General features: G+C 47.6%; 2 protein-coding genes across 3 annotated transcripts; one reads left to right on the top strand and one right to left on the bottom strand.

Annotated features, from left to right (window-relative positions):
• Positions 1-967: 967 nt before the first annotated feature.
• On the bottom strand, positions 968-6,937 carry mtmr9 (myotubularin related protein 9). Its single transcript, XM_077586836.1, has 11 exons — positions 6,854-6,937; positions 6,353-6,553; positions 6,068-6,176; positions 5,868-5,993; positions 5,614-5,787; positions 5,337-5,554; positions 5,115-5,276; positions 4,717-4,858; positions 4,430-4,650; positions 3,626-3,777; positions 968-2,199 (listed from the first exon to the last, which is right to left on the bottom strand). Exons 2-11 carry the CDS (start codon positions 6,532-6,534, stop codon positions 2,036-2,038), a joined length of 1,650 nt encoding a protein of 549 aa, XP_077442962.1. The 5' UTR covers positions 6,535-6,553; positions 6,854-6,937; the 3' UTR covers positions 968-2,035.
• Positions 6,938-8,237: 1,300 nt separating this feature from the next.
• On the top strand, positions 8,238-25,421 carry xkr6b (XK, Kell blood group complex subunit-related family, member 6b). 2 transcript variants are annotated; one of them, XM_077587598.1, is made up of 4 exons: positions 8,238-9,254; positions 20,517-20,713; positions 21,075-21,492; positions 21,573-25,421. In XM_077587598.1, the coding sequence occupies exons 1-4, from the start codon at positions 8,593-8,595 to the stop codon at positions 22,150-22,152; spliced, it is 1,857 nt and encodes a 618-aa protein (XP_077443724.1). In that variant the 5' UTR covers positions 8,238-8,592; the 3' UTR covers positions 22,153-25,421. The 2 variants fall into 2 exon arrangements, with proteins under 2 accessions (XP_077443724.1, XP_077443725.1); XM_077587599.1 differs by having other exon boundaries at positions 8,239-9,254; positions 21,075-22,173.
• The last annotated feature ends 33 nt before the right edge of the window (positions 25,422-25,454 follow it).

A 25,454-nucleotide genomic window follows, 5' to 3' on the forward strand; every position in this document is an offset into this window, starting at 1 on the left:
TGACATTCTACTATGACAGGCTAAGATGAGGTCAATCGAGGGTACTTTCCAGAGGGACAATCTGCGGGTGTTTTGACACAGTAGTGACACAATTTCCGCTCCTACAAAGCTGCATTTTTGGATGGAAGTGCATTGTTAAATGTCAGAAAAAAATATGAATCAAGACATAATAATCAAGTAATAATTTTCCTCCAGTTTTTCTGAGTAACATATTTCAGGGCTGTTGTTTTTTTCCCCAGAATATTATTTGCTAATAATAATAAAAAAATACTATTTTTAAAAAATGTATAGATATTCTTAACAACAACAAAAATGAGGAAAAAACTACTCAGAATGAAAAAATGTTCCAGGAAGTCATTTTTATAGCAGAGAACTGAGGTCAGTAAGTTAAGTATCTTAGAATAAATATATATAAAGTATACAGTAAATATTCTACTATTAAAAAAATGTTACCACACCATTTACACTATAGTCTCGAGACTGGCGGTTTGTCTTCGATTGCGGTCAGCCAAAAATATGTGACGAGCAAAGTGGCGCGAACGTAACTGGGCGGGATTAAAGTCCGCGCTCGCGTGTGACTGGTCAGCTCGGCACACCCGTTTCCTTATCATCGTGACTGCAAGTTAATAAGTAATCTGACATACTTTTGGCAAAACAAAGTTGTAGGTTTTGGCGCCGTGACCTTCATACGGGAACTCGTAGTCTTTTTTATAGCATCTAGAGGACAGATTGACGTAAACAGCAGCAATCACGCGGCAGCTGATGCTTGACTATTTATTGTACTCTCACCTTTTCTAATGTATCGCTGACTGCAGTCCAAACATATTTTGGGTGGCGCCCTAATCACATGCTATTGTCTTCGGGGAAAGAATTCAGACTACTTGTATAATCAGAGTCTTTAACTTTCGAACAAGGGTGTGTAGACTTTTAATATTCACTGAAAGACAACTAAAACAGTCAAACTGACTCACTATATATGACTTTTATTGACTGCGACAATCAGAATGATTCCAGTTTCATTAAAGCGCAAAATAAATCAATTTTGGCAAAAACATGCGCCAGAGAATTCTAAACGTGTCATTTTAATATAAAGTTTGCATTGAAGTCTCGGAAATAAACGGAATGTGAGGCCAAAGTGTTATAATACGAGTGTTTTGACACGGACAGGCCAGTCATTCAACTGGATTTTTAGTTCGGATATCATAAAAACAAATATAAACGTATTTCTTAAATAACTTAGCCTAGTTGCTCCTTACAACATAAAAGGTTTGTGCATGAATTGGTCGACAAACAATCCGTAATAATGCTATAGTGTCGTGCAGTGGTGCCTTGAGATAGGAGTGACCTGACTTAAGAGTTTTTGAGCTTGTCAGGAGATGAGCCCAGTGAAAACAGAGGGTAACACGTTAGCTTAAAGCTAAGAAATAATGGAAAACACCATTGACCGGCTAACAATTAGCACCTACAGTTGTGAGTTGCCCAAAATTCTTGTGATTTCACCCAATCAACAATAAATATTCTCTCATTTCTGTTGTTGTTAAAAGCCACCAAATGTGGCATTTGTATAAGACAGGAGGCTTAATGAACTCTTATCTCAAGGCATCATCGTATGATATAAACCTGCTTACCCATTTGCGATGCAAACAAAATCACTCAAAGTGCAATTTTTCTTCCCCATAATTAAAAAAAGCATACTGCGAAGACATTGTGTAACCACGGCAACCAAGCCGTCCAATCCAGTCCGATGCGCGCATTCTCCACCGACTCTTAAATCGAATACGGAACGCTAAGTGCTGACCCCGCCAACGCTTGTTATGCTAATTTGGCCCCCACTTACAGCTAGCGCTCGCTTGGTTGCCACGGCTACCGCGCGGCACATTACGGTATGTACAAAACGTTGTCCCGACATGGCGTGATGTACGGCTACAAGTAAAGCTAGCTGCGAGAGATGTAAACAAATAAAGGGAGAAACAAATAGAAATGCTAAAGTGGTTGATTGACTTAGGACCGAGCGACCTCCGGGTTCTACCTGCTTCTAGGGCGTTTGCAGGAGCGGGTCTTGGGTCTCCAGCTGGGCTAGCTGCCGGCGCAGGAGATTGACTCGGTTTTGGAGCTCCTTGTTGTACTCGATGACGTGCACCATTTCTTCGTAAGCTTCGTCCAAGCACTTGGACGAACGGTTCCAGCGGAGGAACACCCCTGGAATTAAGAATGGCAAGGGTTAATATTCAACAACAAGTGCTGGTGACTTCTACATACCCCCTAAAAAATGTAAATTCCCCACAAATTATCAATATTTTGATAGTGTGAAATAATTTACATACCCGAAAAATCTAGAATGCAGAAAGCTGGATGTGAGCAATGAGCAATCATGTTAAAATTCACCATAATTAGCATGTGGAAAAATTGTGTGAAATGGTGCCCTCAACTTTAAATCTATTTTTCTATAATTTTCTTCTTACTTTTTAAAAGTAGTATATAAAAGATCAGAGCAACTATGACGATATGAACGCAAATCAGGTTCGGTAAAATAGAACACTCAAAATGAGTAATTAGCACACTTATTTTCAATGTCCAGCCAGGATAATTCACCAATCTTGATTAATTCATTGGCTGCCATTGACGGCAACAGGCGTCCAATCGATTCCAACCGGAAGCAGTTGGGAGTTAATAATTGCTGCCAGCACAACAATTCAAATGGCTTTTTTTTGTTATTGGTTTTATTGGCTTTATCAGATCCTTGTTATGGTGGCCTACTTCCTCGTAATGAGAACAATGAAGCAATAAATTGCAATAAATTCATTAAAAACTAGAGGTTGCGCAAAGGGGAACATTGAGAGCTTACGGAACACGAGAACAACCTAACTGTGCACGTGCTGACGCCAACCCCCCGCCGGGCTAACGCGCAAGATAGCACAACGCTAACAACGCGCAGCATGTGAAAAGCGCCAAAAGCGACGCAAGGGTTCGGTTACATGAGCCGCGAGGTCACATGCGGCGGCTTGAGCTTTTTTCTCCGTCACGTGATGAAAAGTTTTTTTTTAAATAGTACTTTAAGTACATATCCTCGATAAGAGACGCACCTGGGATTTCTGGGAAATAATTTGAACGTTAAATTGCTACCAAAGCCTGTTCAATGTGTGTTTTTTTTTTAAAACCCAAGAGAAAAAAACTATTCTAATATATTGAATACTACTATATGATAATTATATTACTATCATTAAGTAGCAATATTCTTTAAACTAAACATTACAAAAAGAAACAGTAAATATCCCATTTTGTTATTGTTTAATTAAAAAAACGCTAACGGTATAAGCTAGTTATGACACAGCATTTTGTTGATTTTAACAAATTTCACTAGAATCTACTGCATCCCATAATAACAAGACTTCAAGAGGGCAATACTGACGCCCTGTGGAAAATTTAACACACTTTAGGCTGTGTTTTTTTCCACAGAAAGCCTGCGGGGAGTTCATGTTTGGGCCCGTTACTGTTGAACTGACTGACCTCCAAAAGTCTTTAGCATTCCACAAATGCTAATTTACGACGACGGGGACACGTGCGCGCTAAACTTGCACCTGGCGTGTATGTAAAAGTGGAATTCAAGTTGGGCGAGACGGCTTACCCTCCCAAAGCAGCAGGCTCTGAGGGGCCACCGAGGGCCAAATGACCAGCCCGTTGGCCTCGTAAAGCGGGTTGGTCAAGCGCTCCAGTTCCTCGGGACGATTCACCCATGACCACAGGGAGACCGTCTTCTCGGAAACGGACAGTTTACCCCTGGGGGGAACAAACATTTGTTGACCGCGGATCGCCTTTGGTGTGATTTTAGGTTAAGCGTGTGCAGAAATTTGACTCGGGACAAACAAAGCGGAATTAAAGGAGTTATCAACACGACATTAGCAGGTTAAGTCCGCTAAGCAAACAATATGTGTCAATGTTTGGTATTCAAACGCCGGCGGAGTGATGATGTCGTTGTCAACAATCCCAAAATGACAATTATCTTCCCTCCATTGTCATTGTGGTTTTAATAACGTAACTGATTTATGTATTTTTACTAGCATAGCGCTTCCTTGTTTTACTCATTCTTTATGGCCTTGTTAGCTTTATTGATAAGATAGCATTGCTACATTTCTGAGAAGAGTTATTTAAAGTTATACGCTGGCTTTTATCAAGTTCAGAACTTTGGTGCTTACTGTAAAAGCTCAAAGCTAATGGCGGGTACTACTAAAAAGCTTCTATCCTAGCATGTGAGGATACTTTAGTTACCAGTCATAAAGACATTGTAAAAAACGTCAATCCCGATTCTCTGTTTAACGACTGAATGTGGATTGTCTTTGAACGCATCGTTAGCGATAGCATTCCACAAGCTAGCTTTACCAAAGTTCATCTAGGTGGGAGATGACTCAGTGTTTTTCCAGACATTCCTTACCTTTCGGCTGCACCATTGCCCAGAAAAGTGCCAAACTGGGAAGCGTAGGCGTGCTCAAAAAGCAGCACCAGGAAGGCCTCGCCGAACTGGAACGAACACGGGAACTGCCGGAGGATCTGCCACACGCAGTCCAGGAAGAGCAGGAAGACGGGAGCCTCCTGCCGAGGTTTCCCGCTCGAGTAGGCCGACTGTGCGCAACGCTGCCGGAACGGGTGACCCGCCTTTGGGGAAAAAAAGGACAAATTCACATTTTTTGCGTGCTGCCAAATGGCGGTGGAACATCTCACCTGGAGCCACTCTCGCTCCACCAGGCCCTGGAAGCCTCGGATGGTCCTGCAGCCCGGATCCAAGATAATCTGGGCCAAGGAGGTGATTTGGAGGGTGGAGTCCGTGCCTTCCGCTCCGTGCACGAGGACCGACGCGCCCTCCCTGCGACACATCAACGTACAAGTGAACCAAAATGTTTGCTAGCTCATAGCAAAAAATAACCTGTGATTAGCCAGCCAGCAAAACATTTTGTTTCAGCATTTGTTGACTCGCGGCAAAAATATTTTCACTATCAAATGCATAACAATTTGGTCCAATGGGGCTGATTGTGGGTGTGCATCGGATTGGACGTCAATAATAGGGTTGTTACAGGTCAAAAATAATCCAAATGAATTCATTCCTAACATAAAATTCCAACCTGTCGATGCATTGCGCTGCCAGGCAGGCCGTGGTCAGGATTTCCTTGACGTGCGCCAGCCAATTGGAGGCCTCCAGCTTGCTGAGCCAGCGGTCCATGTTGTGGGACTGGTCGTTACATGCCTCCACCAGTTTAATCAGACTCTCCTGCAGCACCCCGAACCTAATCGAGCGACGATTGTTTTGTCAGGAGCTGAAAAAAATAACTATTTATGACCTTTACCTTTCAATAGCTTTGTGGATCCGTCTCCACTGCGGGTAGTTAGCCTCAGACTCAAAACCTCCTCCTTTAGCTTTAGCCTGCTGAGCTACGCTAATGGCGCGCGTGTCAATGATGTAGCCGCGCTTGCCCGGCCTCAAGGTGGCGTTGATGAGCTTCTCGTCTTCCTTGCAGCGCCGCCCGTTGGTGCCGGTGAGAGGCTGAGACGCTCGCATCATCACCTGCGACGGAAATATTTAGCTTTTTGCACTCCGTGGCGTCTACGCGCCGGTAGGCTAACCATGCCGTTCTTCTTGTGGTAGTAGCTCAGCACGGGGAAGCGGCCGCCGTGGCGAAATGTCGCCGCCGCCTTTAGCGCGTCGTCGTCGAGAGCCTTCGGTACCGCTACTAGCGGAGGGTAGGACGGACACACGCCGAAGTCTTTGTTGACTTCGCTCAATCGCCATTCGTCTGTCTGAGAGAGGAAGGAACGAAAAAGCATTGTTATCCCGTCATTCTCAAGCCAAACAAAGTCTCTCATGAAAACTTTCTCACCATGGACTCCAGGTCTTTGAAGGCATCTTGAGGACGGAAACAAGTCCAACCGTCATGGACGACCTCAAACATGGGTCGGTAGAAGAAAGGGTACATCAGGGAGACGGAATCAAGTGTCGAGAGAGCCTAGAGAACAAGAAACAGTTATGAAATGTGACTTACTTCACATAATTCTTTATTAAAATGGTGCATTTCTGTACCTCAGTTGAGCTAGCAATGTTGATACATTCCTCCATACCAGGAATGTCCAGCTGAATTACTCTCAGGTCTTTGCATTTGACTATAACCCTGCCAATAGAGCCCACAAACCTGCAAGAAACATTCAATACAAGTTAGCTCATAGCGTGTACAATTTGTATTCACTGAGCAGGGCTCATTTTAATGGGAAATTTTTTTGTCACGATTTGTCGGCATCTTCAAAAGATAACATTGGACCGGAAGTAAGAAAATGTGCTTCGACAAATGTCTACTTTCAACGGTTTTACCTCTTTTCTATAGAGTCAATGTTGGAATGAAGAAGCCACAATTCTTCCGTGTTGTCCTGCCTTGAGGAGAGAATGAGGTGGTGGCCGGTTAGGCACAAGGTTCCCTCAACTTTGGGCAAAAAAGGCCGGTGAAGAACCACTCCGTCCACCCGCGGGGTCTTAATTAGTTCGGCAAACTCCATAATGACGACACCGAACCACCTCCAAAACACACAAACAAACGGGAAAAATAGTCTTACATATATTTACAACACGTCTACGCGTTATTGAGCAAAATACATCCTGACATTAGGCTGTCAAACCTGGAAAACTAAACTAAACAGAAAATTAGCAAACCACAAGCAGGTGACAGCTAATGCTAACTAGCCAACAAAACCAGGAGTATTTGGAACAAATAAACTCTTGTCCGCACCTGACGGAAAGAAATATGTATTTAGGAAATATTAGTTAATAAGACGCGCGCGTATAGTCGGGTTTAAAGTGCATTTAGTGTGTAATTACCTGAATGTTTTCGAGACTCTGTACGATGGAGTCACGGGAGTTCGTCGAAAAGAACCCACCGGCTGGAAACAGGAAGCGGAACAATTGTTTTGTTATGATACGAAAACTTTGGAATAAACTGATAAAAATCAATTAACGTATATTTTAAATGATTATTTTTTTGCATTCATCTGTTTTCAAACACATTTAAATTGTATCTAAGTTTGTGTAAAACTTGTAATAAAACAAACCCACGCCAATACTAAACATGTACGCAAGAGGGCAGCATTCTCAAGATAACCTTAATGAGAGCTGAAATTATTTGAAAATAAATACTCTTTACATTCTTTGTTGTCATTTTTTCACACCTGACATTTATGTTTACATTTGTATGGTTAATTTTGAGGCATTAAAATTCCATTGCATTCAAAGAGCAAAAGGAGTGCCTGTAAGGGTTAAAAGAAAATCATAATTAGTGCATAAAAGGGTTAAATAAATTAGAAATATTTTTGGGTCGTGTTTGGCATTCATTTTGTAGAAATCAAAACAGCAAATGGAATTCTTTTCTCCATTCTCAGTTTCATCTTGATTTGATCACATTTCAAAATGATAATACCTAAGGCCATTCTATTTGACGCTTTCCATAAATGAATGGTCAAAAATCCTTGAATAAGAGACTCACTCTAAAGCTTTTGTTAGCCTTCTTTAGCTGCAGAATTGAGTGAAAGTGAAGTACTAGTCTGCGCTTAAACACAGACAGTTTTGCATGCTTTCTCCTGTGTGAGTCATGTTTATTCATTTGGCTGCCTTCTGTTGTAGAGGGAATTTTATTGGATTTTTTTTTAGCTCTTATCCCCCTAAAAAAATTGACCTAGTTTTCTCATTGGCCGCGGAAGACGTCCAATGTATTTTAACACCGAGGTCTGGCAGTTTGCATCCAATTTTTCTGGAAACGCTAGGTAAGGGAAAGCCCCGTCGTTTACTGGTCGCTCATAAAGCTTAGCAATTATGTATCTTGATATAACCTGCATATCAACATGTGTGGGAACGGAGGTGAAAATCCACTTTTGATTCGTGCTAAAGTTTACTGCAGTCATGCCAAATTCATAAGATCCTAGCTAAGATAACCGACAGAACAAAATGTTGTTGTCACGCGATCTATTGATAGTACCTTGGCGATCTACCGGTAGATCGCGATCTAGGTACTTACTATTAGGCACCCCTACTCTACGTTACCGACTTTAAACGAGACGCTAGATGGCATCCGCGCAGAAAGAAAGAATGGGTGCGTGTGTGGGAGGAGGAAGGGGGACGTGTGGGGGGCGATAGAGGTAGGGGATGAATTACGTCGGTGAGGGCCAGCGGAGGGAAGCGCTCGGTGGAGGCTCGCAGCTGGAGGAGGGAAGCGGGGTGGTCGGCTGGAGCAGGAGCAGGAGCAGGAGTAGGAGGAGGAGGAGGCGGCGGAGGAGGAGAGGGGCTCGACTCGACGCCATGAACGTTTAGTCCGAAGATTTCTTCTTTTTTTCTTTGGATTTTTTCTTCTTCTTCCAAATCTTCCCTCACCATCGTCCGGATCCCCCCCAGCGCTCGAACCCGCAGATTAGTGGGCGGGGGGAGGGTGGGGGACGCGCGAGGAATGCGCTGCGTCCGCGGGGCTCGCCGTCCCAGCCCGGAGCCCGGGTGAGCCGCGGCGGCTCGTACATGGCTCCGGGGCCGCGGGTGCCAAGCAGGTGTCCGGGTAGAGACGTCGAGAGGCCAAGATGGCAGCCAAGTCCGACGGCCACCGGGTCGTCATCGGCGGCGGCGTCGGCGGTGTCGGTGTCGGTGGCGGCGGCGGTGGAGGCGGAGGGGGCGGGGGCCGTTTCGCCCAGCTGCGCGACCTGGACGAGGCGGTGGACGGGCCCGACAGCGGAAGCTCCTTCCACATCTGCCACTGCTGCAACACCTCGTCGTGCTACTGGGGGTGCCGGAGCGCCTGCCTGCGCTACCTGCGGTCCCGGCGGCGAACGAGGAGGGGGCTGTCCGACCATGACGACGGCGACGGCATCGAGGGGACACCCGAACGGCAACGCCGACGCCGGCGTCTATGGCTCGACTGTCTGTGGATCGTGCTGGCCCTCGTCGTCTTCTTCTGGGACGTGTGCAGCGACGTGTGGCTGGCCGCGCACTACTACCGCGGCCGCCACTTCCTGTGGTCGGCCGTCACGCTCTTCTTCGTGCTGGTGCCGTCGGTGCTGGTGCAGATCCTCAGCTTCCGCTGGTTCGTGCAGGATTACACGGAGGGCGCCCTGGGCTCCGTGCAGGGCTTGAGTAGCCGCCGGGCCGTGGCCGTGGCCGCTCTGCGCCGGGACCGATGCTGCCGGATCTCCGTCTGGCTCTGGCAGAGCGCGCTGCACGTCTTTCAGATGGGACAGGTGTGGAGGTAAGGCAGACGGGGTGGTCAGCCGGCCAGGCAGACTCTTTGGACGTCTAATCCCGTCAGTGGCAAACGACAAGAACCAAACAAACGGACCTGACCTTGAGCAAAACTGCACAGACATGCAAAACCTGCCCAAAATGGGGAAAAAATCAACTATACTTTTAACTTCGGTTGCCATTGACTGCGTTAGACGTCCATCTCTATCCAATGGGAGGACCGAATGATGAGGAAGCGACCCAACAAATTAACGGAAACTATTCAATTTCATTGAGAAGCCCGACACTCCGATTCATCAAAAGCGCTCACTTATGACGGCGCTAGACGTCCAATCCATTTTGACAGGGAGGGGCTAAATTTTGTCTTCTACAATTTTCCACATCGACTCTTCGGTAACCATTGACGCCGCTAGACGTCCAATCCATTGCTCCCCTTTCAATGCCATTGACGGCACCGATCGCCCCTCCCGGTCAAAACAGATGGGGTGTCTAGCTCCGTTAACGTTAGCCAATGGGTTCACGGGGGTGTGTCGATTTACCGTTTCCATCCGAGTGCGCCATTGCGCTTGTGTGTGTGTGTGTGTGTGTGTTGGAGATCCCACCTTCTTCCTTAGCTGCATTGAAGACTCCTTCACGCAATTAGGTTTTGCAACAATCTGTTCTCACGCTGCAGTCCGGCATACTATGCTCCGCCCCCTCGGTACACCCACCCAGGCGTGTAGCCCCCCACCGCCAAGCCAGTACGTACTATACAGACATGATGTCATTGAGTCTTCTGCAACGCTGGCAGATTCGGTCCCCGCCCCCCTCCGTCCTCCTCCCTCTCGCCGAGGGACGGACGTGGTCTTTCCCAAGTGCGTATTAATTCCAAGAGGGGAAGAAAAAAATATGAATATGATACACGCAAATGGGTCAAACGAGGCCTCGACACGGAAAAAAACGAGCGAGCCGTGCCAGGCGTTCTTAAGTAGAGGTGAAAATGTGTAAGTAGAGTCAAGGTGACTCTAAAAATGGAAGCTTAAGACACTTGTATTGGTCACATCTAACCAAATTAAGACTTTGAAAGATATCTGTATGTCAAGATGGCGGGGATTATGACAAACGAGAGGCAGAAAAGTTGCTTAGATTAAATCAAGGGTTTCAGACTGTGGGCCGGACCATTTTAGATATAATATTTAGATATATTTTTTAATAAATGGATTAAATGAACTGGATTAAAGGCCCTGAATATTCAGTTTTGTATGGATCTAACACAATGTTTATTTTAGCTTTTTTTAAAATATATTGTTAGATTTTACAAAATGAGTTTTGAACTAAAACAAAGAAAATATGGATTAAAAAATAGCAATTATCGATTTAAAAGGAGGAAAATCAGGAAATTTAATATACATCTATACTCTTCATTTTAATTTGATCCTAAAACAGAAAGGCGGCACTCATCATTTACTTTCCCGGGCCACACAAAATGATACGGCAGGCCAGATTTGGCCCCCGGGCCGCCACTTTGACCCCTGTGGATTAAATGCTCCTATCTCAAGGCAGAATTCTGCCTTTTCTAGCATTCGCCGTCATTTAAATGACTTTCTTAAGCGAGGCGCTGTTTATTCCCCGTGAAATCGCAACCCGCTGTGTTTACGGGAGAGCCTCTCGTGGCAAAATTGCAATAATTGCCAATTATTCCGCGTTTCCGGCCAATTGTGACAAATTGTCGGCGGAGAAAAGAAAGGCGCCAAGATTCGTCCGCCGGGGATTTCCCTCCAAACTTCTCTCGCTCATTTAGCTTCTGCGCCGCCGATTAAGCCGTCCGTCCCGCCGCCGGGATTAAAAGACGGGCGCGCGTCGTTAAGGAAAAAAAAACGCAGCGGGGCCACCTCAATGCATGCTGGGAAGGCGGCTAATTGATTGTGGAGGTGAAGATAAAAGTGAGTAATGAGACGTGAATCCTGTCAGCGCTCGACTGGGATTTTCTCCGCTAATCAAGACGCCAGATTGACGCTAAGAGATGACAGATACTTGAGATGGAGGAAAACCCAGGTCTGGCTCCGCCCCTTGACGGAGATAGACGTCCAATTCATGTGGCTGGAGAGGAGAGTTAGGCATAAAAAAACTGAAGCTAGTCAACAATAATTCGTAAACCAAAAAAAAACCTCACCAAACTTCTAATTCTACCTAGCAACAAAGGACACACACGGCGTCTCATTGGTCAACGGAATAACCCTTCTTAAAAAAAAATCAAAGCAAAAACTCCCTTCCACCTTTAGCCAGATTTTCTATCAGCGTTCCGTCCATCTGACTTTTGGAGGTCGTCGCCTTGGTCAAAGTCTGTTTTGGTTGCTAAATTTAGCCGCCGTGATTAAAGCGCTGATGGTCGCCGTCGCCTTGACGCCGCGCTCCGGCCGAGGCCGGCAGACCGCGAGAATATTAAGCGGCGATGGGCTCGTGAGCATGCCGCTCACACTCGCGCCGTGTTTGCCATCGCGCACCTTTCGCATTTCCTTAGGGGAAAAAAAGCGGCGTCCGCTCCATTTGAAGTGGGAGGTTACGCCGTGAAGGACAGACAAAGTAGGCTACATCGCATATCCATATTTTAGTCTCTTACGTACGTTATCCTAAAAAATAAGACGTCAGACTTTGAAAAAATAGGGACTTATAGTCCGGAAAATACGGTGCTGGTTAAATTAGGATGCTAACCCTTGTAGCGGTGCGCCAAATGATTGATCGCCATGGCAACAACCTCACCCGACCCCACGTCGCAATGACCAACAAATGTTAGCCGTTAGCCACCCGCTCGCTAGGCCTTTTCCTCTGTGAGTCTCCCCCAAAAAAGGAAAATAAAACGTCATAACGGAGTATATTTTTCCTAAACGGATCCCCATTTGTCACGGCAACGTTTTGACTGACATCTACGACTTGGATCTTCTCTCAATTGGCTTGTTAGCGTGTTTACGGCGCTTTCTGTTCTGCCTACATTTGTCGCATGCACGCTTTGTACAACTTGGCTGCTGAGGCGGATTTATTGACTTTGTAGTATGGGCTGTTTGTTCCGCATGTGTGTGTGTGTGTGTGTGTGTACGCTCTTTTATGTGTGTGTGTGTGTGTGTGTGCGTACGTGGGCCGGGTTGGCAGCTGGAGCGACCGCATCGCTCCCATTCGCCGTCATCAGCAAGCTGTCGGTGATGCTATTTCCTCTCACGGCTAACGTCTAAACGCGCAACGGGATGTTTTTTCGGCGCAGGTCGAACACTTGACTCTTAAATAACGCAAAATACGGAGACTTTACTACATTTGGGGTCCCCAAAAATGACAAATGAGGTCCAAAAAGGCATTTTTTTGGCCGCCGGGCCTCCCCTCGGACGTCTTTTGCCGTCATCGGCAATTAATCTCTTTTTAGGGGGAAGAAACGTCACTCAGAAAAGGTTATGGCAGGTTCCGTGTCATGTTTTGTTGTCGTTTGCCTGCTCCTGGGTTTCACTCCGCCCCTCCCAGGCAAAATAAATTGGTCTAATAGTTAAATATATCCCCCCCCCCCCCCAAAAAATTGAAAAAGCCTGCACGTCCGATGGCGTGCTGGGATCCGGGACGTCTCCGTTCCCTAAGACTCTCCCTCCAACTGGATTTAGTTGCGCATTGGCGAAGCGGCGATAAAAGGAGCGAAAAGCGCAAGGTTGACTCGGCTGCGCGCTGGCCTACTTTGGAAAAAATGGGCCAGCTCGCGCTCGCTCTTCAGCAGGAAAGGCCGGCAGCCAGGCGCGGGACACGCAGCCCAAATAAAAGCGCCCTCTTAACTCCGCACGCGGCCAATTTTCACCTTCTTAATTTCTCAGCCAGCGCTAACAACGCGCCCGGGGCCACCGCGCTAACGCTAATGCTAGGAAAGGCCATGAATGAAGGAAAGCGGGGTCGCTTTCAAAACAAACTATTTTTCTACCGTGAGCACACGAGAACTTTGTACTTGTGCTTTTTACACGTCGTTGTTTTATTTTGATGGGCGCACGCCAAGAAAAAAAAGCCGTCTTTGCAAAGTGAGACGATGACTCGTCCCTGAATGTTGCACCGCAAGCGTTATTTTTCAACAAGGCGGCGCGCGTATGAAAAATGGTTTCAAAGAGACGTCCGACGTGACGCCCCGACATTTTTCGTCCACTCGGGGAAACTGGGAGTCGTTTTTGAAGGCGTCGATAGTCATTTTACGGTTCATTCATCAACAGCGAGCGGGCTACCGCGTTCCCTTACAGTAAATGGCTTTAAAAAAACAACTATGACCATAAATAAGAAAAGTTGTGAAAAATAAAGTCACAAATAATTGTTTGTACTCTTTCAATATGAGTAAAAAAAATAAAAATGAATAAAAACATCATTTTTTAAACACTACCATTGAGTTGAAAAAAATATATATATATTTTTTAAACTATTTTGCCACTAATCCCTTCCAAAATGCCTTTTCTGACTTCCTTGACCTTTGACCTCATGACCCCCAGATTTCTATTTGATATTAAAAACACATCCCGATGGTTGTCTCATAATTCTTGATCTTTTCGTGACTTATCTTGAAAAAAAAAGACATTTATCAGTAAATAGCAGTAGTTTTCCATACTAAATGTGCATTAAAAATACAAATTGGTTTTAAAATAATAATAACAAGCCACTTGGTCCGCTGTAAAATACCGTTTCTGTTCAAATTTAAGCCTCCTAAATTAACACATACTTTCTTTTGCTTCGGTTGAATTCGACAAACGTCTCCTTTTATTTTGAAGGCGCCTCGACCTGCACGTCAAGGATACAATAAAAGTTCCAGCCAATTAAACGGAGGCCCGAGAAGAAGAATAGCCTTAATAGCCGCCAGCTGTAGCGCTCGTACCTTAACGTCAGGGGATGCTAACGCTAATGGATGGAAAGCGAAGGGTGGGGGACGAAGAGAATGCGCCGTCATCATCTCCAAAAGCACACTTGGGAGCGCCACCTAGTTCGGCAGATGAGACAGTATATAATAGCGCTACAACTAGCGTGAAAAATGGTCGGAGGGCGCGCGGATTCTGGCTCTCGGCGGGAAAATAAGCAGCTGCTCGGCTAACGTTTTGGGCAGCGCGCAGGTGTTACTACGTTTTCTTTGGCTTTGGTTTGTTTTGAAAGTTTTTTTTATATATTAATCTAATGTGTGTGTGTGTGGAGTTCTTCATGATTTCTCCGCAGCGACTTAGCATCGGCCAGATATTTTCAGCCGGCGTGTCTGAGTGGATTAGACCAAGACGGACATTTCTTTCCCCGCATATAAACGAGTCCGAGCACAATTAAGCTAACGTAGCGGTCTCGGCGTACGCTACGGCACCTTCAAGGACGCTTTTGGAGGTCGCGTGGCTTTTCGCCGTCTACATTTCAGCCGTCGTGACCTATTTTCAACCTGCGTCGACGGCGTATTCTCATTTCCCCACCTCGAAACATTCGCCGCTAAGTGGATTTGGACGCTGCCGAGTTTTAATGCGCAGAGATTAGCGGGATGTCTAATCACGTCGCCTTTTGAAATGAGCTTCATTTCTCCCGACGCACCCCAAAAATGCCTGATTTCCGAATGGGATCATCCGGGGCCCAATCGGCAAACGCTTTTTAGCTCGCTTTACGGCTTTAATTCGAGAGGGGAGTCCATTTTTGGGGCGCTTCCCGGTGAACTAGTCATTTGAAAAAGGCGGACAAACAAGAAATGACGGTCGCTTGCAACACGCCGCCAGCTCCGTCTCTCGCACGTGACTTTGAGAGCAATCACGGCGCGCCGGCTCGCTTTTAATTAGCGCTTTGCACGACATCTGCCCTTCTGTCTTTCAATTAAAGATATCTGGCACCTCGTTTCGCTAACGTTGTAATTGCTGCGGAAAACGCAAACGCCGAGCGACATCGTCGCAAAATGTCGCTCCGTCAGGCACGTCAAAATAGCTTCGTGTCTTCATTCCGGCCGTTGAATTCCTTGACAGAACCGGACGTCCATCCGCTTGGAGTGGGAGGGTCGGCAGTGAGTCTGTTTATTTACTGCCGACCTCTCATTTCATATGTATTTGACATCCACTAATTGACAATTCACGACAAAAGCGTGAAAAGGGCTTTCACTGCCCCCACCAACATGGCCGACATTCCCAGCGAAGTCAATGCATTGTTTTTTAAATGACCAAAAACTCAAAAGAATATATAGCTGGTGATAAAAGTGACATTAGAAGGAGGATTGGAGTACAGCTTGGTTTTGATAGAACGCCGACCAAAAGAATCCACCCGTCGATGCGAGCTCTCGGCTAAGTAGCGGCGGCGCGGCGGCGGCGGCCCGCTGGGCGCCGTCTCATCGAAAAAAGGCTCGGAAACGACTGCGCTCGGACCTCGGCGGGACGCCCGAGAGCCCGGGAAAGGTTGCCATGGTAACGACAGGCGAGACGTCGGAAAAACAACCGCCACGACGGCACCTTAACTTGACTCTTCCTGGCTAGCGGTGCGCTAAAAAATAATAATAAAAAACTACTATACAGTATTTAATGTGCGATAAACCCCAACCTAAACCCGAGTAGCGGGAGGCAGGCATGGTTTCATCCTTTTTATCCCCTAAAAATAAATAAACATAAACGTTGCTTTGTTAGCAATTGCTAGCTGCCCCGTGCACTCTGTTACTAGGCAGAATTTGAAAGGGCAAAATCCTCAAATGGAATATCTCGATTATTATTAATGTTTTTTTTAACAGAAACATTCAAATGACTAAATCCCAAATTGATTTAAAATCATGAAAAACGTGATATTACATGATCCAGTTATTTTTAAACCAAATCAAGGTACTTCAGTATATTAATACGTTTTTTTTTTGCTCTGTAAGGGGGTCTAACATTTCATGTCTAATGGCAGCAAAACGACTGGGCTGAACCGCAACATTGTACTTTAGCGCCACGGCGTCAACGGGGGGATGGCTAAGTGGTTGTAACCGGACTCCGATGTGTTGCAGTCTGGGAAATGTGATGAAGTGGAAGTCCAACGAGGGACGCGGCGGAACCGGCGGCGAGCCCAGCCGTCCGTTCCGCTGACAAAACGCCAACGATAATGACTGAATTCTCCTCCGTGGACGGCGCGAGACGTTCCAAAAAAATGGACCAAATAGATTGGACGTCCGCGAGCGATAAACTCATTAAGCATTAAGACAACCCCTTACCAATATGGCCGCCCCGTGCCGACATTCCCATCAAAGTCAATGCATAGACGTTAAAATGAAGTCCCAACTGTCTTATTTGTCAACGCCAACGTGAGATGTCCAACCATTGGACGTGGGAGGGTCGGCAGCCAATGAACACAAAGCTGGCGGCCATTTTGGCTCAGGCTATGATATCTAAAACGTACTAAAAAGTGTTATTTCCTGGTTTCCTTTGATACTGATGATACTAGTTACACAAATTATTTGATTATTATGTTGAGTATGATTGCATATTTCATGAAGCTACAAAAAAACAAGAGTTAAGCCACTCTAAGGCTGCAAAAAGGCCATTTTTTTAGGGCCGACTGCGACAAACAGGCAATCGGCGGGCAGCCGTCGCCCGTCCCTCGCAGGCCCCGGTTACCTTGGCAACCCCTGCATCATTTTTTAGTACCCCCACTGCGGCATGAACCCGACGTGACCCCGGCGAACCCCGCTTCCTTCACGGACGCCGACGCGGAGTGATGATGCGTTACGTAACAGACGTAGCAAATTGATGGAATTGTAAAATCATAACAATCGTGGTAACAGCTCACTTTGTTTTTTCTTTTTTAATCGGAAAATGGCCCTTCAGTTTTTTCACTTAGCGTCCTTTCTCTTAGCATTTTGACACATCGTCTTCCGCGCTACTCCCGTTTGCCGATAACGCGCGAGCGCCATCGGAGGAGATAAGCGATGGCGCCGGAAGTGGAGAGGAGGAGACGGCGACTCCAGAGCCGAGGGGGGAGTCGCTAAACTAATCGGCCGGAGCGCCCGGCAATTTTCCGCCCGCGTGCTTCCTCCCCGTCTTCTTGCTATGCCGCTCACGCTTGCGAGCTAACGCCCGCTAACGTTTGGCCTGCGTCCCGTTCGTCGGCGATTTTAATGAGGCGAGCTAATCATTCCAAATTCGACCGGAAAAATCAATCGATGATTATGCTAGTGGATGAAAACCATGGAAATATTCTTTATCATTGTTGTTTTGCTTACGAGTTGCTAGCAGGCTACCACTAAAAAAAACACATTTCTTACGTAAAACGAATTAGCCAAAACATGAAAAGGCCAATTTGACATGAGCTAGCGAGCCAAATCCGGCTATCTTGCACTTTCTACTTCTTTTTTGTGTGCTTGCGCTCCCTTTGAAAAGCAACTAGGTCAAAGCCTATTTCTTCTTAATCCGCCACATCACGGTCCGTCCCCCTTTCCCGGTGTGGTGGGAGAGCGGCCGCCAAACTGGAGCGGTGAGGGAGGGTCGGGGGGGAAAGATTTCACCCCTGGCTCGCCTCGCTCCAAAAGAGCGACGGAAAAGCCTGACGAGAAGCTAATTGCTCTGGATTGAGCGCGACCACGGCTGAAAAATGCCTCCAAATATTTTCTTATGTCGCCATTTCAGTCAAATCTCTTCTTCCTGAGTTTATCTTTAGCAGATTTATGTTATTTTACTTGTAAAGTGAGTCGGAATGGCTATTAGTGGCTGGAAAAACGTTCTCGGTCGGTGCAATCCCGCTTTATGGAAACGTGGAATGACAGGAGACAAACGAGCCGGGCTTCTGAGAAAAATGCAAATGGCGCCGTCGGCGCCCCGAGGCATCGCGTGCGATTAAACGCTTTGCGTCGGAAGTTAAGCGTAGCGATCCGTCGCTCCGGGGCGTCGAGCGGCTTCCCTGCCGGCGTCGGCGACGCCATTCCCGTCGCAGAGAGACGTTAGCGTCGCAAGAAATGGGATTTTTAGCTAAAGCTACGCTAACATTCGGGGGCGTTCCCGAATAAAACTACTCTTGGATGTACATTTTCCTCCAAAAATCACTCAAGCGAATGTAACAAAGTCGACGTAGCGTGCTACGAGCTAGCTCGGATGGCTACTAGCCAGCCGCTAAACGAGTCCGGTGGTGTCCAATTGGGTTTTTGCGGGGCCTATTTTCGACTAGCATCAGATATGTCGTTATCGTCCCCGCGGCAACGATTACAGCAAAGCCGATACGAGCTGGCGGGAAGCCGACGCGCGCCGCGGCGCAACGATCCGTGACCGCCGCCCGAGGGCCAATTGCGGGAGGCCCGGCGCGATGGCGCCGCGGAAGGAGGTCGGCGGTTTGATGCCAGCTGAAAGTTGAGGGCGGGGCCAGCCCGGAAAATGGGCGTGCATTTTTAGGTATTATTATGTTGTGGTTAGCTAGGTGGTTAGCATGTTCATTATATCTATGTATTGACACTGTATAAACACTGATTTACAAATAAATTAAAAAACAAATATGGACTGTACAGTCAAATTCATAAAAACGTGATGAAATAAGCTTTGATAAACATGAAAACAAATCTATTCAAACATTTAAAAAAGCTCCGTTTTGGGACTTCAATCATCCTGAAATTGTTTTCCTGACCCGAATCGAACGGAATTTGGAGTCCAGCTGAGTTTGCCAATCTGGCCAAGCCGCTCTTTTGTTACCGTTAGCGACCGTGAGCACGTGACGCTCAAATGGAAGCCAACGGAAAGTGGGCGAATCCCCCCGGCGCCCCCCCACCCCCCCCCCCCCCCCCCCCTGAAAAGAAGCTATTGATCACAGGCGCCGCTCGTTAAAAGCCATCAGAGGCGGCGGGTCAGTCGGCCAGTAATTAAAATGAAGGACAAGCTTAATTAAATGATGGATTTCACGCCGCACGCCTCAGCTGTGATCAGCGCTATCGCCGAACTGCAGCTAGCTAGCATCAAATCTTCAAACAAACAAAAAATTAAATAAATAAACGTTAGAACCAGGAAGAAATGGTGTAATGTCGAGATTCAAGTTGCCAGGTTAAAAGAAATCCTGCTATAGTTGCCTTTTTTATACATAATATTACGACTTTAACCCTTTAAAGACGGCTAACATTGCAATTTGACAAGACGTCCAAGATGCTACCAGTCCTCTCACTTCAAATGGATTAATAAACTCATTACAATTAGTGGCAAAAGCATGAAAAACGCCAAAATGACATCAAGGGCGGCCATATTGGTACAGGCAACAATTTCATCGATATCAGTTGAGATGAACTTAAAGCTAGCTTTTTCTTCTTTAAAACATGACGTTAGCACGATCAAAGCATCCGCTCGTTACGTTGCTAACGGCCCTCGACGTCCCGTCCATTTCAAGCGGGAGGGGCGGCAGCGAATGAACAAACGCTTCGGGAATTGGCGACGAGCCGTTAGCCCGCAGACAGCTTGCGTAGAGATGACGATCCAGATGATGCTTGTCGATGTCTCGACAGCAGACGGTTGAGCTACACGCACACACACGAGCGCACACACACACACGCGCTAGCGGCTTAACGAGCCGAGAGCAAACGGCTACAATCGCGCCGCAAATAATTCACGAGGCGCTCTACGGAAGAGCGGCGAGACGTGAGGGAGGGATGGCGTCGCGGGGGCGCCGCAGCGGGAGATTCCCTCTTCGCCCGAAAAGCTGACGAGCGAACGTGCGTCTTCGCGGGGAGACGTTTGTTTTGGAAAGACGACGCAGCGGGAGTGTGATGGAGCGAGGCCACTTTTTTTGGGGCGGCGTTGAAAGTCTCGCGCCGAGTCATCAGTTTTTTCCTTTAATTGCGTGTTTTTAGCATCGCGCCGACGGTGGAAATACACCCTAATGTCGGTGCATCGACTTTGGCGGGACGTCGCCCCTACCAATATGGCCGCCCTTGGGCCTTGAAAGATCGATGCTTCTGTTGCAATTGAAATGAGGATTTCTAGTCGGCGTCCAATCTGTTTGGAGTGTGAGGGATGGCGTGGAAAGAACTCAAATCCACATCACTTTTTTCTTTCCTCATTTGCGTCTTTATAGTTTTATAAGATATTCGAAAACAAAACAAAAACATTGGGTTGTTTCCGTGTTTTTTTTCGAGCAGCCGACCCTCGTCTTGGATACACCGAGGCTAATGGAAGTCAGTGGGCGGAGACCTTGTAAGGTCTTCAGAGAGCATCCTCGCGATTCAATTTGACATTTAGCGAGCCGGCTGCAAATGTCAGAGAATAGCCGCTTTTTCCCTGGCGTTGGCGCCCGCCATAGCACGTGGTACTGCACACGCTCTGGTGTTTTTTTTTTTGGCGGGCAGGTACGTCCGGACCATGTACTTGGGCGTCCAGAGCCACCGGCAGAAGGAGAACCAGCGGCGTTTCTACTGGGCCATGATGTACGAGTACGCCGACGTCAACATGCTGCGACTGCTGGAGACCTTTCTGGAGAGCGCCCCCCAGCTGGTATTGCAGTTGTGCATCATGATCCAGAGCAACGAGGCCCAATGGCAGCAGTGTAAGTCATCCTGATCACCCGGCAGTGTTTTTATATTTTTTAGTGCCATCACAATTTATACTGGACATGGATTTGGGCAGTTTTTGGACCAAGTTTTTCCAGTTTTTGTTATGATTTTCTTTGTAAACATCCCCTAAATTGCACATGAACAATTCCACCGCTTGGGGGCGCTGTCGTGCGTATTGAACCGCATTTTACGGCAAAAATGGCCAAAAAAGAACCGCCTGAGATGGAACCCCAGAACCGTGAGGCTGTTCCGACCTATCCAGAACGGACGCTTTGGCCTAGCTTCGAGTCGTCGTCCGGTGGTTCCCCTCTTATTTTTCCCCTCTTATTTTTCCCATCTCCGTCCCGCCCGCAGGTTCTTCGGTCCTCTCCTCCCTCCTGTCCCTGGCCTGGGTCCTGGCGTCCTACCACAAGCTCCTACGCGACTCGCGCGACGACAAGCAGAGCATGAGCTACCGCGGCGCCCTGGTACACCTCTTCTGGCGCCTGTTCACCATCTCGTCGCGGGTGCTCTCCTTCGCCCTGTTCGCCTCGGTTTTCCACATCTACTTTGGCATCTTCGTGGTGCTCCACTGGTGCGCCATGGCTTTCTGGGTCATCCACGGCGGCACCGACTTCTGCATGTCCAAGTGGGAGGAGGTGCTGTTCAACATGGTGGTGGGGGTGGTGTACGTCTTCTGCTGGTTCAACGTGCAGGAAGGGCGCACCCGCTTCCGGATGGTGGTCTATTACACGGTGGTGCTGTTGGAAAACGCCCTCCTCAGCGGGCTGTGGTACGCGTACCGCGACCCGGCCACCACCGACGCCTTCGCCTCTTACGCCCTGGGCGGCGTCTTCCTGTGCTTTGCCTCAGGTGTGGCCTGCATGGTCCTCTACTACGGGGTCCTGCACCCCGTGAGCCCCCGGCTGAGGGTGCTGGCCAGCTCCTGCTGCGCCGAACTGCTGTGGGGGCTGCCCCTGCCCCCCGAGGCCGAGCCCATGGCGCCCACGCCCGGTCCCCGGGGCTCCCAGGCCACCCCCACGCGGGCCGCGGCCGGGGAGTACCCGGAGCCCGAGGACGGCGCCGCCGACTCCTGCCTTCCCGTTTTCCAGGTGAGGTCCACCGAGCCGGTGGACGCCTCGGGACGCCCCGAGGGGCCCCTCATCAAGATAGACATGCCCAGGAAGCGCTACCCGGCTTGGGACGCGCACTTTGTGGACCGCCGGCTCCGCAGGACCATCAACGTGCTCCAGTACGTGAGTCCCAACGCGGTGGGCATCAGGTACCGGGACGGCCCCCTCCTCTACGAACTCCTGCAGTACGAATCCTCCTTCTGAGGGCCGTTCCCGCCGACGCCGGTCCTCCCCTCCGTTCCATTTCTGTCAAATCGGACGCTCGCCGTTTATTTTTGGAGAAACCAACAGAGAAAAAAAAGATGACGGACCTCCAATAGTAGGGGTCTCCGTAGCGGTCCTCGGGGTCCGCCTGGTTTTCGCTCAAACCCATCCAGTCAGGTTTCCGCTAAAACGAGAAGCTCCTGACCGCAATGGATGGGATGAGACTTGGAAGTCGCCCGAAGAGGCGGAACGAAATCCCGGACTGCGGACCCTTCCGGAATAGCCTCGGAGACCCCTGCTCCATATGTAAAGAGTCCGTCCGCGGTTGTGTACGAGTGTCTCGTGAACATATGAATGTCTCATTCCCAAATTTGTCTCCCGCGTTGTTCCGTATAGCTCCAATTGGACTCGCGTGTACCTGTGAAGGACAACCGTTACGGCCCGAATGTCCGGAACCGCGTTAGAGGGTGCGGGTTTTTTCTCTTTTTTTGCACATCCTGACTTTTACTGCCATTCTTTATGTAAATAACACGACGCGGATGGAGTTTACCGACAACCTGGGGGGAAAAAAAGGGGAAACGGACGGATGGCGAGGGTTCGGGTCTATCCGGGCCGTCGCTATTTCGGTTCCAAAATCCTCAATCGTAATCACATCATGTATGGCAAAGGGGGGTTGCAATAGAAGCACACTGACCTTCAATCAGTTCCACCCATTCATGAAATCTGTTCAGTGCAGATTGCCCCCTAGTGGGGGATGAAGGAACAGCAGCACAATTTTGAAAGAAACCTCGTATAAAGACATTCCCAACGGCTTCACGGCCTTCCGCGAAACAGCCACCGTTTCCGTCTCCATTCTGAATATCCGAGTCGTGTCCTGGAATCAAACTCCGGACTCAACAAATAGCTTCCGGGGCCAACAATTCAGTTCTTTCTAGCGCCGCCTCTTCCCGTAGTGGCAGAACTGTAGCAACGCTAGCGCACAGGGAGCTCGGTTGATCCCGGTTCGCCGTTTATCTGCGTCTCCGCGGCCACCGGTGCCTGATCATGTCGTACTGTAAAATGGCAGGTCTAGGGTTGGAACCAATGGGGGAAGGGTTTCTTGTTTTAAGCCAGGGATGGAAAGAACTGTGCTAAAGGACGTGGCTACATTGCCAGAAAGTGTCTTTAGGTGGTCAAAGTCTACTTTTGTCGCTTGGTAAGTCCCTTTTGGACAAACAGAAGGTTGGCGCTACGGTCGACCAATTTGGGGTTTTATTGAAAAGATTAGCTTAAATTGAAGCACAGCACTAGAGTCTGGTTTTGGGATCTGATCAGTCCACTTCCCTTTGCGACGCTAATAGACAAATAGCACACTTAGATTGCTCAAGGTGGGCAGTTTTGGAACAGACTCATGTTTTTAGGATTTTAAGTAAGCGTCAGGATACCTGACTTGGAATGTCAAGCAGAGTTTAGCGATCCAAATCATACCTTAACTAAAGGTCTTACCGCTGAATAGCTACGTTAGCAACCGTTGCGCCGGAGGAACAGTCCTTCCGTACCTCTGACTAGCAGTTTTTCCACAGAACTCTCAGTCCTCGGCCACAGTTGTCGTCGTACGCCATCCCTGGTCGCTGCTGTACCCTCCCTCCGATCGCTAACGCGCACAATTCCAACTCAAGACCGGGCAATGAGGTTAAACTCCCAAAGAAGTACATTCGTCGTCCGCCTTCACCCAGCGGTCGAGGTCGAACTCGAACCATTGAGAAGTCTCGGGTCAGCGAGGGTGGCTCAAACTTTCGCTAGCGAGCGCGATTAGATCGGAAACGTTGGGCTAGCGCCACGTCAGGTTTTACATTTGTTCCACCCTTAGCTTATGTCCATTACGAATTAGCACCGTTACCCGTGAGTCAACTGTGTGGTCGATCCTGATCATTTGACGGTACCGTTGTTTGTTTGAGTTCTGGATCTGTCCCACGTGGTCAATTGAAGAGACGGCAGGAATTCAAGAGCTAAGCTAGCAACAAGAGACTGCGGGTCGACGCAGACGGCGGCGTTTTTCCACGTCTGCGGATGGCACGGCAAGAGCGCTCGTTCTTCTCGGTCCTTGTTGTGCCTTTAACTCTCGGGGTGCTAGATCGCAGCCAGTGGGGGCCGCTAACTTCCTTACCTTTGCTCGTGTTTCCCGTTAGTCCGGCCCGTGATCTCCACCGGCACGCGTCTCTGTCACCCCTCCGTTACAGTACGTAGAGCATTTTCAACCCGGTGCTGAACAACCTCACAGGTGCTAATGCTAAGTTCACTTTCTGGGCCACACGGCCCCAAACTAGCAACGACAACAACAACACGTGACGCTCGTGACGCTCGTGACGCTCGTGAGCTCCAGCACCTCAAACGAAACACTCCGTTCTACCGCAAAACTTTCTATGGTGCCATTTTTGTTCGCCACGCCTGGTCTTCACATGTCGTTCTATCGTTAGACGTGTTTTCTTCGGTTTTAACTCGGGACAACAAAGTCGCATTTTGGAGCACAAACTGTGGATGGAAATGTAAAAAAAACTAAAATGAAAAAAAGAAGTCTATATATCTAGAACGTGATTGCTGTGTTGTAACTTCCTGTCATCTAAATGTCCTTTTATCTGTGTGTATCTATTTATTATGACGGAGCATTTAGCGTCCTAACAAAGAAATAGGAAATAATAGCACCACGAGAATCAAGTCGCAATATCACGAGATTAATAATGTCATCATGTGAGGTTCAAATCATAATATTATGTGACGTTATGAGGGGAAAAAAGCAGTGTCGTATTTTTCACTTGATTGTCGTCGTCCTATTTCTTTCTTTCTTTGCTCGGCCCTAATCATCTGTCATCAGTTATTTTGCGATTATCGTAGATTTGGCTGTGAAAAACGGATTTGATATTGCAACAATGCAACTATGAGTGTCGAGTCAATTGCTGCTAATTTGAAGTTGTCACGGAAAAATGTTGCTTTTGTTGATAATCCCTGGAATTCTAGGTTGTGTTAGCTTGTGGGTGTGTACTTAATAATCTCTCCCTGATTTTTATGGATGCTGTATTGCAAAAAAAAAAAAAATTGGCTAAAAGTGCGGATTTTCTATGTGGTGGTTCGATATATTAAAAAAAATAAGAGTATAATTCACGGGGAGGAGAGGAAAAAAAGCAAAACTGATGTCCAGTATTGTATGTTTTGCCCTGTTTTAGGGAACAATATGAATATTATTAATAACATATGGTGCTAAAGTTCATTTTGTATGGTTTATTTTTGTTTGTTTCTAGAGGAAATAATGACTATTATGCTGAAAATATAATGTTAAGCCTTACTGTAGAGTCATATATGAGACTGTTCATCCCAGAAGAAAAAATAAATATGGTATTTGAAAGTGCAATATAGTTATAGTGTCTATGTATTTTTATGTCCC

This window comes from Stigmatopora argus, chromosome 19 (assembly GCF_051989625.1).
Source record: "Stigmatopora argus isolate UIUO_Sarg chromosome 19, RoL_Sarg_1.0, whole genome shotgun sequence".
NCBI lineage: Eukaryota > Metazoa > Chordata > Actinopteri > Syngnathiformes > Syngnathidae > Stigmatopora > Stigmatopora argus.